At 37.1% G+C, this 14,089-nt stretch overlaps 1 protein-coding gene across 1 annotated transcript in view; it reads left to right on the top strand.

Annotated features, from left to right (window-relative positions):
* Positions 1 to 803: 803 nt before the first annotated feature.
* Positions 804 to 14,089, top strand: part of STK17B (serine/threonine kinase 17b) — a 32,901-nt gene continuing 19,615 nt past the window's right edge. Inside the window, exons 1-2 of the mRNA XM_060016386.1 lie at positions 804 to 1,071; positions 10,879 to 11,044. Of these exons, the coding sequence (XP_059872369.1) occupies positions 10,923 to 11,044 (122 nt within the window). The 5' untranslated portion in view covers positions 804 to 1,071; positions 10,879 to 10,922. The remainder of the gene's footprint in view (positions 1,072 to 10,878; positions 11,045 to 14,089) is intronic.

The raw sequence follows: 14,089 nt of genomic DNA on the forward strand, positions 1-14,089 counted from the left end.
CCTCCCAACATATTTTCTCAATAGTCTTCTACAATTACTGTAAATATACTTTGCAACCAACCCTAGATTATATAAAACAAACAAAAATCCCGCAGTTGTGTCTTGCACAGGACTTTCAGATTTTTCATTCTCTCGAAGAGAGAACAGATCCTGAGTAGCTTGCTGAGGAGCTTTCATCTTTTCCCTTAGTACCCTATATGCAAAAACAGCAATTCATCTTATTTGGACTCTCTTTTCACTGCCTTCAACCATGCCTCAGAAGAACTCAGTTCGCTGGAGCGGACTTTAGCGGTGGGGCCCAAGTTCCATAAATCCCCCAGCGATGCTGATGCTTGCCAAGTTCGAGCAAACTGGACTCTCCACTGGCCGAGTGTGTTCAGGTGATAAGGAAGACGACCGGGAAGAGTCAGAAAACAGGCACAGAAGTTTGGGAATGAGTCAGAAGCAGCGACTAACTTTCCTTCTTCCCTCTCCCCAGTCTGAGATATTCACGCCGCGTGGACTGCCACTCTGAAGGCCGGGATGCACTGGGTCGGAGTTACAGCCCCGTGCGCGGTCAGGTTGGCGCCCTACTCACTCCTTTCTCGCAGCAATTACGAGAGCGCACCCCACCTGCTCTGCAGCTCCGCCCAGCTTCCGACCGCCGGGCGGCGGCCGCACCCCCTCACCACTGAGCCCCGCCTCGCAGCACGCGCCGCTGGCTGGCGCCCCGCCCTCTCCTCACGTGACAGCCCAGCCCCCCATGCGCGCTCGGATTGGCTCTCGCGACTGAGGGGGTGGGTTCTAGCCTACAGCTCTGCCCCGCAACGCGGCTGCAGTTTTCAAACCTCAACTGTAACCTTCCGTCACCGTCTTCGCCGCCGTAGCCGGGAGCCACCTCACGGGGAGGTCAGGTCACAACTGTTGGCCGTTGTCCAGAAGAGTAAAAGTGGGTCCTGCCACGCTTGGAGCTACCCGGCACCTCACGGAGCTAGAGCTGGAGAACGCGTCTTGTCGTGCCCACCTGCGTGGGGCGGGACTGGAGCCCCCTTGGAGGGGGCAGCATCGGGAGAACCTGCTGCTGCCTGAGCGGTCAGTGTCTTCCGCCTCGCGCGTCCGCGGTCCTGCCGGGTGGACTGGGGGTTGCGACTCCAAACCCCTGAACCAGCCCCCTTTACCCGTGGAACAGAGACCCAGAACGTGGGAGGGGTCCCGAGGAGGGATCCAGGCGGTGTGGGCGGATCCGGGGTCCCCTCTGACCCCTGGCCTGGGGAAGATGGGCTCAGACACCGCCGCCCCTAGGTGGCCCGACTGCTCCGAATCCCTCGCCGCATATCGGCTGGAGTCCTGCTTCCCTGGTTCCCTCGGGTTCGGCGCTGGGAGCGGCGGCTGGTCCTCCCAGTACCCTTCTCAGCGCGGGGAGCGCGCGCGCGCGCTCGTGTGTGTGTGTGTGTGTCTGTCTGTCTGACTGTGTGCGCGCCGTCGCCTGGCTGGCACGGACTCTCCCTGGGTCGCGTCCCGTGGGGGCCCCCTTCGCGACCGGCTCGATCGCGTCCCTTCCACGTCGCGTCAACGTGGTCCCTTCAGGTCCCTGCCGAGTTTACAGCTGTGGTGTAGGCACAGGACGTGTTCACATCTGGACTCATGGACACGTCCTGCTCACAGCTGTCTTTCGTCTGGAGAGAAGTTTGTGCTCATCTTGTGGGGGATTTTCAGTTACTATTGTGAACAGTTTTTTAAAGTCAGTGAATAGAGAAGTCGAGTTGTAGTTGTTTCTGTGATTTTTAGCGATCTGGTTTTATTTTGACGCCATGTAAACCGCAAAGGGTACAACGACCCATCCTCAAACTATACAACTACGTGACGGCTACGATTTTGACATTTACCCAGCTCTTTGTTTTGGTGTAGGGAAAAGCTCTTCATTTGAATTCCCTTAGGGGGGCAAGTAGAGACGAAGTTGAAAGAGACTTTATGGGCAGCTGGTAGCTGATGTTCGTTCTTCCGCTGCCTGTGATGGGACTAGAGGCCCTCCAACATCAATTTGCAAATTGAAATTAAGGAAGAGAAAACATTTTAAAGCCACATGCTGATCAGAATTCAATTATATTAGGTCGGTGTGTCACATTCACTGTTTGTTTTGCCAACGTAATGTTTACATCCCTGGTACTGATGATAAGCAGCGATGTTTGATATGGTGTCACCCCCTTAGGTTCTCAAGCCTTTGAGAATGTGCCCTGAGACAGCATGGTCTACTGAGATGATTGGGCAAGTGGCAGCAAATGTAACTTGGCATTTTGAGCCCGGGAGCACAATTTTATTAAAGAAAAAGATGGTAAACCTACTTTGTCATTGATTCACCATTTTATAGTTTTATAGTAAACTGTCCAGAAGTAGTTTTCAACAACTTCCAGAATGTTTGTTTTATAAATGTTAAACCACACACCCGTAAAATTGTGTGTTTTTGAAAAAGCTAGTCCATAGAAGCAATGTCCTAGTTTAAGATCTCTCTTCTTCCCCCTTCATCCTCCTCTGAGCAGATGTTCAGTTTTTTAAAGTTTTTCTTATATTTTAATAACTGAAGTTGTTAATAGCTGCTTTATTTTTGAGGTACATATCATACATTTTACATCATTTTTCTAAATTATGGATCTGAAATTGAAGTGAAATGTATTTACATGGCAATATATTCAAGTTTTAAAAGTAAAAATTGTGTTATTGAAGGCCTTTCATTTTTGTGTGTGGACAGAATGGTTGTAGTTTCTCTTGGGCTCATTGAATAGTGAATTACAATTTGGTTAAGATAGAATCAGTTTTTAGGAACGTTGGGACTTGACAAATTGATCACTGTGTCAGCGTATTAACAGCAAAGCTGAGGAAGGTACAGGCATTTTATGGCATGTTTACAATTTTATCTTTAGACTTGCACTGACAGTGTTTTACTGGTGTTAAGTAAACAGTTAAATATGTTTTAAAAGCTTTGTTTTTGAAGCTGTTTGATAATTATAAGAGAGAATTTCCTTATCAAAATTTCCCTGTTTTTCTCTTAGAGACCTAATTTAAAACCCAGGAATCAAGGAAATCAATTGCTGACACTTTCACTTAATCCTAAAATTGTCTTACAGTTGCACGTATGTTATATTGCAGTGCATATTTCCTGTAAAAAAATTGGCAGCTACGTAGGACAGTGCTTCTAGAGGTACTGCTTTTAAAGGATTTTGATTAATTTTTTTAAAAAGAATTCTTTGTGTTCTGTGGGTATTGATTGTGTCAAAGACATTAAGTCATTTATGTACTTACTTTCCACTTTTGAAAACTTTATATGTTTTAGTTATTTTAATTTTCCACAATATTGATGACAAAATTCAATGATTTTTCTAAAGATTTTTTTTTTTAATGTGGACCATTTTTAAAGTGTTTATTGAATTTGTTACAATATTCCTTCTGTTTTACGTTTTTGGGGTTTTTGTTTTTTGGCCCACGAGGCATGTGGGATCTTAGCTCCCAGACTAGGGATTAAACCCACACCCCCTGCATATTGGAAGGTGAAGTCTTAACCACTGGACCGCCAAGGACGTCCCTCAATGGTTTTGTTTTTAAGTATTTTATATTCTATTATAGAGTATTATCAAAGGATATTTCTTTGATAATAGACAAATGTCTATTATCATAATAGACATTAATAGATAATAGACAAATAATTAACAAATGTACTTAGGAATTAAGTTGCATATTTTTATATAAATATGTTGTGACAAATGTAATTTTCAAGACATACTTTGTTCATTTTTTATTTCTTTAATTTATCCTTTTTCCCCCAAATATATTTAACCTTGAACTTCAGTGCCACTTTAAACATCTAAACTAGTCAGTTTCTTTTAATATTTATATGCAATGTGTCGCTGCACCCTGGACCCTTTGCCACTTCTTCAAAAGAGGGAATCGTTATACTTGAAGCATTTAAAAATCTTAATATTAACAGTGAGATGATAGTTTCATCTGTAATCTGAGGATCATATTCCGTTTTGCATTGTAATACTTACTGAATAAACAGTACTTCAGAGATGCTGTAAGTAAACTGCTTTATTTTACAACAGAAACTTAATTTTCCATCTGATGAATGACAAGCACTGTATGTTTGTTGGCCCACTATATTTCCGTTTTCAACATCTTTCCATCCTGGTCCATAATTATAGGGTTTAATTCTTCTTCTGAAGGTAGAAGAGACAGCACCAGGACTTACCTGTCATGGTACAGAATCAGTCCTGGGGTCATTACCTGGGACTTTAGCCCTTGGATAGTATATACTAGATAGACTAGTTAGACTAGAGTCAGTTAGCTGGCTTCCTGTTGTGATTTTCAAAGGATTAAATTCTTGAATTATGCTTTCTATTCAATCTTAATAGAACAAACAAACCTGTTAGTAGAATACATATAAGGAACAGTCTCTTCCTTGAAATTGAAAATCATCATCATCCCTTTCCCTACACAAATAACTTTGCTTCTGATCAATGACTAATTAAAAATGGATCCTTTTACCACACTAGCAGAAAGTTCTTCCTTTATTCTGATGGATTCTAGATAAATAAATCTACAGTTCCTCTGTTTCCTAGGGAAAACTTGGTAGCTATAAATGCTAATGTAGAAAGAAAAAGTTTTTTTCCCCTCTCATCTTGTGCCTTACTTTGCTTTCCATTGCCTTTCAAATTTACTTCATGAAGATCTTGATTTATCAGTCCTTGGCAGGACAAGTGTCTGGATTTCCTGATTGAGGCAGCTCTTAAAATATTGATATTCTTAGCTGAAGTAGGTATAGTATCATGTGGCCACCTAGTTTGGAAAGATAGGTAAATACAAAATAAATGGCCCGTTGGTATTATATTACAATATATGATATTATAATTTTATCCATGTTTCCAGACTATGGCTATCCTGTTTAGAACTGAAGTTCTCTGATAGCAATTTAAAATATTTCTTATTATATTTAGTCAAATACTGAATTAAGCAGAGATTAGCTGCATTTGAAGCTCCAATATGATAATTTCAAGATGGATCTCAAGTTCTGCTAAACGCTTGAAGATACGAGATGTACCTAAAAATTCTTCTTGCTATATTTCATAATTCTTAAGAATTCAGTTCATCAGACATTTAAAAAAAATTCCTACCAGGTGCCAGACACCGTGCTGGGAGTTTAGGCATGAAAGCAAATGGTTGCAACCCTTCAGACACTAAATATAATTGCAGGCTAACATGTTACATGTTGAGGTAAAGAGGTATGTCAAGGTTCCTCCTATTTGAAGCGTAAAGGACAGGCATTAAAGGCAACCTGTGGGTTTTAGGCAAAGCTTCCTGGGGGAGATGACATTCTTTGTTGAGGTAAGAAGGATGCATACGAAGAGTTTTTGCATTTAAAGAAAGGTAGAAAGGATGTTCAGACAGGAGAGTATAAGAGAGATGTGGAGGCAAAAGATGAGCTACAAGTGTGGCAGGAAATGAAGCTGGTGTGTACCTGGCCTCAAAGGCTTTTGTGTGCATGCTATAAGGACTTGAACTTGTAGCTACTGGGAAGCTAATGCACGGATCAAAGCAGATAATTTAATTCTCTAGATGTTTTTATTTAGTGTTATATGCTGTATTCTATTTTATAAAACATTTTTATATGATAACCTTGAAATGAATATCGTGATGAATATTTTTTGTTTGTTTGTTTTGTCTTGCGGTACGCGGGCCTCTCAGTGCCGGGGCCCCTCCCGCCGCGGAGCACACGCGCAGGCCCAGCCGCCATGGCTCACGGGCCCAGCCGCTCCGCGGCACGTGGGATCCTCCCGGACCGGGGCACGAACCCGCGTCACCCGCACCGGCAAGCGGACTCCCAACCACTGCGCCACCAGGGAAGCCCGTGATGAATATTTTTAAATAGAGCTATTTATAGGTTTATAGGGACTGTTTTTCTTACTTTTGATCACATCACATTTGCTTTCTCCCTTCAAGTAAATTAAAGGCCCAGATCAAGCCTAACATTTCCTTTTTTCCTTCCTTCACTGATCCATATCTGAATTCTTATTGTGATTATTGTAATGGGAGTTAATAAAAAAAACTTTGCAAATAAACTTGAGGTGCCATTTTTCCTAGTATTGATAGTACTGTGTAATTGGAAGCTTAATTGTCTCTTGCCTTCTTCTATTATCCTCTTACTGTTTTTAGTGCCTGATTGTGTCTATAACTGTGTACCTACTCATGTGCGCACACACACACACACAAATTTACGTACTAAGTACCTTGAGATTTTTTATTAGTATAGCCTAATAGTGTTATGAGATGCATTTCAAATGGAGTGAGACCTATTGGTAATTTAGAGTCAGTTATAGGTCTGTGAATTATGGTAGAAAACAAGAAAAGGTCTGTGATTGTTGGAGTTCAAGAGGATTCAGTGGGAAATTTAGGAAGATGCAAGGAAAGACAGCTGATTGATAACCTGCTTGTGCCCAAGGATTAAATCTTATATGAAGGGCAGCAAGCTGTTTGTGGAGGGATTGGTGGAAAAAGGTGACATTCTTGCTCCACTATATGCAACATTAGCCAAAGGAGAGGAAATGGAAAAAATATCTAGGCCGTGGCAACTGGTGCAAGTGCAGTAAATAGAAGGAAGCTACACTTAAGTGATGCTATATGGATCCCTAAGGCAGTTTGTAATATAGGTATATTTGCAATAAGTAGATAAGCTAAAAGTTCAACCTTCAGAAATGTGCTTTTCCTTTTTTCTGAGACATGGCTTGTGTTTCCAGCATATTCAGAGACAGAGTAAAATTTATCACAATTCAGAAAATGATTTTTGTACTAACATGTATTTTAAAAACTGCTGATTACCCAACACTGTTTTCAGCTGCATTTATAATCATACAAATATACAGATACCATGGTACATTCATCCATTATGATGACCAACAGTACATGTGAGGGGAGGAAAATTTGTTAGGTAAAAAATTAAATTAAGCCAATGTCTAGAATTAGGAAATACTATTAAGTAGTTTGATTAATAGGCCCTGTTTTTATTATCACTATTTATTTCAATCCTTTTTTTAAAAAAGGTAAGTTTTTTTTCCTTCTAATATAACTGAATAGGTATTACAAAACTTAATACCTATTAGTATTATATTTTGGATATCACATTTTGGATTTTTTTTTTGGAGGGATCCCGGGATGAATCTGGATTTTCACCAAGTGATATAATAAAGGCATATGTCTTAAGGTTACAAATTATTATTCATTATATAGAATTATAACTATAACATTAATTCAGAATTTATGAAATTGTTCTTTCTGTGCAGTATTAAACAAGGTATTAATTCTTGCTTAGTATTTACCCTAAATGCTTATATGGTCTTTGCATAAGAACAGACATGTTATTTGGATAATGAATACCATATGCTCTAAATAAATGCAGAGAAAACGTTGAGGCCTTAAAAAACCTGAGCAATAATAGCTCATGAACTTCCAGCCAAGTAACACTTAATGTGTAAAGAGATATGTTTTGCTGTTAAAAACGGGTAAGTTTCTGCGTTTAGAGTCTAGTCATATATATTCAAAGCCATCTTTTTTTACCCAAAGGCATTTGTTAGTTTTCGTCTATACCTGCTTGGTGTAGATAACTTAAACACAGGAAAATATAAATACTGCCATAATCTCACCACCCAAAGATAACCACTGTTAATATGTTGCCATAGTTTTCCAGTATTTTCCTCTATTTGCTTTTATATTTAACAAAATTATGTAACATATCAAAAATTATATATAACAAATACATATACCTTATATGACAAAATTATACTGTATGTAAAGTTTTGTCTTCCTTTTTTCACTTAGTATTATATGAGTTAAAATTTCACTTAGTATTATATGAGTTAAAAATAAAAATTTGGGGCTTCCCTGGTGGCGCAGTGGTTGAGAGTCCGCCTGCCGATGCAGGGGACACAGGTTCGTGCCCCGGTCCGGGAAGATCCCACATGCCGCGGAGCGGCTGGGCCCGTGAGCCATGGCCGCTGAGCCTGTGCGTCCGGAGCCTGTGCTCCGCAACAGGAGAGGCCGCAACAGTGAGAGGCCCCAGTACCGCAAAAAAAAAAAAAAAAAAAAAATATATATTCTTTGAAAGCACAATTTTTATTAGGTATATAATATCCTATTTAGGTATATTTAGCCATTTCCCTATTGTTGGACTTTGGGATTCATTCATTCTACAGGCTTTTTATTTTTTTAACTATTATATATCATGCTTCATTAAGCATAAGTCTTTGAGTATATCTAAGATCCATATTGATTCTTTTGAAACTTGAGAGCAGAAAATAATTATTTATAAAATATATCTCCATTCTACTAGATTCTTATGAATAGATCACTTTTTAGCTGATATATTACAGTATGAGATAAACATCTTAGATTCTAGAATCTAGATGAGGTGAACATCTTAGAATCAAGAGCCTGTACTCTCTCTATATGAGTGAATTTGACATGTTCTTGTGCTCATGTTTCCTAAGGCCTGATTTGGAACCATGTTGGGAATGTAGCCCAATTTGTATCTATAATACAGGTATATCCCTTCTTTCTATGTATAAATGTGGTCATAAGCATGCAAATTCATAGACTTAAATTTAGGGGAAAAAATCTTAAAAGTCCAAAGATGACCTGAAGAAAAAAAGGTTGAGCATAGAAATTGGTAACCGTATTGATTTTTCAGAGAAGAATATGTGACCAATGAAACTGAGTTCCATCAGAGCTAAAAGTATACAAATAGTTCATCAAAACAGAATAAAAAGACAGAATTTAAGAGTTGAGTTTAAGCTAACTTGGGGTGAGAGTTTTGTATGTGGAAATATAGGTACAGCTGTTCAACAATGGCAGAGGATTGTGCGGAGAGTATCTTTCAGTAGAATAGTAACAGTATTTATTGATTGAACAATCATGATGTGCTTTCATGACTAGCACTGTACCAGTGTGATTCTACATGAGTTCATCATATTTTAATTTTTAATATTTAGAGTACTGCCAGATACATTCCATAATTCATCCATACTTCAGGGGCAGCAGAATTGAAGCTGTCCTCACTAGTAATCAGAGAAATGCAAACTAAACCACAAAACTGTCTGAATGGGGCAAATGTTGGCAAGGAGATGATAAGCTCTCCTACCCAGTGCTAGTGGAATGGAAAGAAGGGACCTACTCTGTGTCTATGTTGCCTTATTTATTTTTAATTTAAACAAAATATGGCAAAGTAATAAGATTGAAAGCCCCAAGTGTTTGTTATATTTGTATCCCTTCCTACACATTTGAAATATTTCTTTCTTTTTTAAAGTAGCTGTATTACTTTGCTAGGCTGCCACAACAAAGTACTGTCCATCAGGTGACTTAAGCAATAGTAATTTATTTTCTTACAATTCTGGAGAGTAGAATTTTGGGATCAAGGTGTCAGCAGGGCTGGTTTCTTGTGGATGGGCTTCTCCCTATGTTTTCACATGATCTTCCCTCTACGTGTTTCTGTATCCTAATCTCATTTTTTTCATAAGGTCACCTGTCCTCTTGGATTAGGGCACACCCTAATGACCTCATTTTAATTTAATTACCCTTTCTCCAAATACAGTCACTTTCTGAGGTTCTAGGGGGTTAGGACTTCAACATATGAATTTTGAGGGAAGGGACATAATTCACCCCATAACATTAGCAAAGTTAAATGTCTCATAGCTGGTATGATGAATAAATGGGATTCAGACCCAGATGTGATTCAGTCCAAATGTTATTTTCAGAATTCTACACCACTACTTTTGGAATACTAGAGATGTACCTCAAAACTAGTTAGGGCTTTGTTTTTTCAAAGGCCACAGAAACTGAAAACACTCCCCTCTAATCATACTGCGTACTTGCTAAGTTGAATATAGATGGCATTTGAATTTAGGAAGATAAAGAACAGAACATGTCAAGTAGGAAATAAGGGGAGGAAAAATGTGTCAGAGACACATTTTGCTAACTACACCCTCTTATAAGAGGGTGCTAGAAGAAGAATACTGGATTTCTTATTAGATAGGCATAGCAGAAAAGTCAGGCATATCTTAAATATATAGTCTGCTGTTATTATATGAATTCAATTAATATGAAATAGTAGTTTTAATGTTAAAACTGAATACTCATAAATAAAAGTTCCAGATAAATATGAGCTTCAGTTACAGATTAGAACTCTAGAATAAGGCTTTATGTGTGGTCACTCACTCATCCAACAAAATTATAGAGCTCTTCATGCATAGCAGGCTCTGTGCTGTGTTCTGCCTCTAAGGCCTATGAAACAAGTCCATTTCTTGTAGTCATTCATATGTCAGTAACATAACTCACAATATGTGATTTTACCGTCAAATTTGTTTGGCCATGTGAAATTAAATTTAAAATGAATGATCATTTGTGTTATAATCATGCTGTGTTAAATTATCTTGTTATGTGAAGATATAACTTTAAAGAATGACAGTTTAAAAATGAAATTTAAAAAAAAAATTTTTAATGTTTTTTAAAAACGAAATTGAATGATTGTATTACAATTTTATTTTAACTGTTTTTTTAAAGAATTTGGGAGGTCTTACAGGATTTTTCAGTAGTTTTATTCTGAAATGAAGTCAGTAACTTAGTTCAAGTACCATAGAGGAGATACCAGTTTATGTGTATGCCTTTTGTTTTTCTTCCTTCTGGGTAGAATATGTTCTTAAATCTTCTTCTTTCTTTCTTCTTCTTTTTTTTTTTTTTTTTGGTTGTATCTTATAGCTATATTTTGAGCTGTATAATATAACGCACATCCTATCTGAGATAACATCTTTTTTTTTTCTTAATTGCATTTAAGTTATATCCTGCATCTTCTCTTTTTTTAAATAGGTAAAAATAAGTGACTGAAGAAGCCTACCTGAGAGTCATCTAACATGTCGAGGAGAAGATTTGAGTGTCGAAGTATTTCGGGCTTGCTAACTACAACTCCTCAAACTCCAATTAAAATGGAAAACTTTAGTAATTTTTATACACTTACATCCAAAGAGCTAGGAAGGTAAGGAAACTTTTGATGTGTATGTGTTTAAATTCACATTTAGGATTTCTGTGTCTATAAAACTCACTTGATGATTATTTTGCAGTGATTAGAAAGAAAAGTCCTCATCTCTGCTGATGTTATACAGGGTTTAGTCTTAACTGACTTGGAAATCAAATCCGTAGAGGGTTAGTGAGCATATATGATACATCCCACCTCGCTTCAGAGCCCATGGTTGGAAGTCAGGGTTCTTACTTGAGGCTGTGCATGGGAAGAGGCAGCTTAGCACAATGGACTGCCACATCCAAGTTTGGGCGCTGCCATTTACTATTTAACCTCAATTGAATTACTGTACCTCTTGGTTTTGTAGTTTTCTCATCTGAGACCCAGGGATGAAGATAATTGTTATCTATTTTATATGGTTGTTGTGAGGATTAAACTAGTTAATATTTGTAAAGTATTTAGTAGAATACCATAGGAGTTTTTGTTGAATAAAAAAATTTTTAATTCTTAGGATATTGTGCTGGGCTAAAAAAAAATAAATATGGAGATTCTCCTTCTCTTTTCTAAGCAAAATGAATTAACTCATATTAGATAGTATAATTCTGTATGACAAACAATGCATGTACTGTAAGTAAAACCTGTATTTACACTGGTACTAATCTGTTTTGGTTTAACGAAGGTGTAAATTCCTTAAGACCAAGGAGTGAACTGAGATTATGAGACCATTTAGCACTACCATTTTAATATATATGAAAGTTACAAAAGATATATCAAATAATTTGTTATTTATTCAGCATTTTGAGCTTTAAATTAAAAACACTTAACAAAGGGTGGTAGGATGATGATCATTTTCTGTCTTCAGTTTGATTTTTACATTAAAATGGTAAAAGTCCGTGTTTGTATTATTGATAGGTGCACAGTAAAATAGTGTGAATGATTTTTTATCTTTGAAAATCTCAATGTGAAAACAAAAATTGACTGAACCATGGCAAGTAATTCTATTCTTGGTGGTCTTTTATGTCAAGGATAAAGGCTAGTTCTGGCTTTTTTACTTGTCAGATATTGGATGCAGTCTTTCTTTTGCAGAATAAGGGCGATAATATCTGCCTCATCAGACTAAGAACTAAATGTGAAAGCATATTTCAGTATTCCTGTCACATTTATTTAATTTTGTGTGCAAAATATTTGAGTCTTCTAATGGTTTATTTTTTTATAAAATATAGTTTCAAAACCCTTTCAGAATGTTTTCAAGAAATAGTTTAGTTCTAAATCTATACTATTTCTTTTTGCATTATACAGGCAAGAGTAAGTGTTCTTTTAGTTGTATCTCACTATTCATTAAATAGTCATAGAATCTACATTGGAAGGACTTCAGTGGTCAGTGGCCTTCTAATGTAATTTTTTTATGCAGTGCAGCAGTCTTTTCTAAAATTTTCCTGACAAGTGTTTTACCCAGCCTCAATTTGAATGCTTCAGTGATGGAACTCACTACCTCAGAATGGTCTGTTCCATTTTGTGGGCACCTCTTAGGCACAGAATTTTGTTTTCTATTCTCCTAACCTCTACCCACTATACATAGTTCTCCTTTTGTAGCTGCATATAATGTCCATGTAAAAACCCTTCAGAGATTTGAATATAGCAAAATGTTGCCAGTTTCCTTAAATGGTCATCTTATGACCTGATTTTCAGAGAGCCTTCCTTGATCCAGTTATCCTCTTCTGGACCACTTTGTATTTTTTTCATCATCAGTTTTAAAATAAGAAAGTCTAGAATGGACACAGTATTGTCAATATCTTATCATCTAGAATACAACAAAACTTTATTGAGATAGCCTGTGTCGGAGCTAGAAAGACTAATTTTTTTTCTTTGAGGGTTTTTGAGAACTTAAACTTTGAGAACAATATTAATAACTTAAACTTTGAGAACAATATTAATAATTCTAAGTTTTGTAAATGGGGTGCCATCATAAATCACAGTCATAAACTTGACTCAGTATACAACATTTTAGAGCAAAAATTCATGGTAGAATCTGATGAAAACAAATTCAGATGGCTAATATTTCATCTTCTAATACCTTCATAAAAGAGACCTAACTTTTTTCTTTTAATTGATATGGGCTAATGAGTTACATGGTAAATATTGATGTGTCTAATTAGTAAACCTTGATAAATTGGAAATCGTGCCCTTTCATCTGCCATGAACTTGCTTTAAATTCTTTCAGTATTTTACCAATTTTGAAATTATCCCATACTTTTGCAAAATGAAAATTAGTATCATAATCTTGTTTCTTCTGAGGCGCGTACATTTTGAAGCATACAAACATATAATTCTAGCATGTGGTGATTACAAAATTATCTTTATAAATCAGTTTTTTAATTAATTTTAAGATGTTAGTGTTTTAGAAGTTATTTTTCTTCAGCAAATTAGAAGAAAATATGTAAAAGTTAACAGTTCATTTTTGATTGTTCTCACAAAACTTTGCATTGTTCCTGTTTTTTAACATGTTGGTTAAGTTTTTTCCACCCCTCCCCCAACTGAATCAGGGTTTCATAGGACTTCTTGTGGTTAGAAGGGTGAGGCAGATGCAAAAATAAACGTCAGCTTCCTTTGTGGCTTACCCTCCCCCGTCCTTTCACATTTTATTGTCTATTCTAGAATGTAGAAGGGTAACTAACAAGGCCTTTTAGCTGCTGGGAAATCTAGACAGCCTTGCCTTTTTAGGGTATGAATTAAGTGCTATTGTTAAGGGTTTTAAATTTTCTTAAATGTTTCTGTTAAATTTGATATAGGAACATTATATATTAAATGTTATTTTTGATACTTCTAAATGACAATTAGCATTTTAGAATGGAAAACGAATACTTGCTTTTTTTCCCTAAGTCATCTGATAATTATGGTAAAAATGTTTACCTTATTTAACAGTACATAAATGAATATGTAAAATTTTATTTGAGTCTCAAATAAACTTTAAAAATGTAAATGCTTTAAGTACAGTATACAAAGTAGCACAATGTATGGTACTATAGTAGGTTCCTAACTCTTGCATTCATTCAACAGATACTC

Source organism: Delphinus delphis, chromosome 7, assembly GCF_949987515.2.
Source record: "Delphinus delphis chromosome 7, mDelDel1.2, whole genome shotgun sequence".
NCBI classification, from domain to species: domain Eukaryota; kingdom Metazoa; phylum Chordata; class Mammalia; order Artiodactyla; family Delphinidae; genus Delphinus; species Delphinus delphis.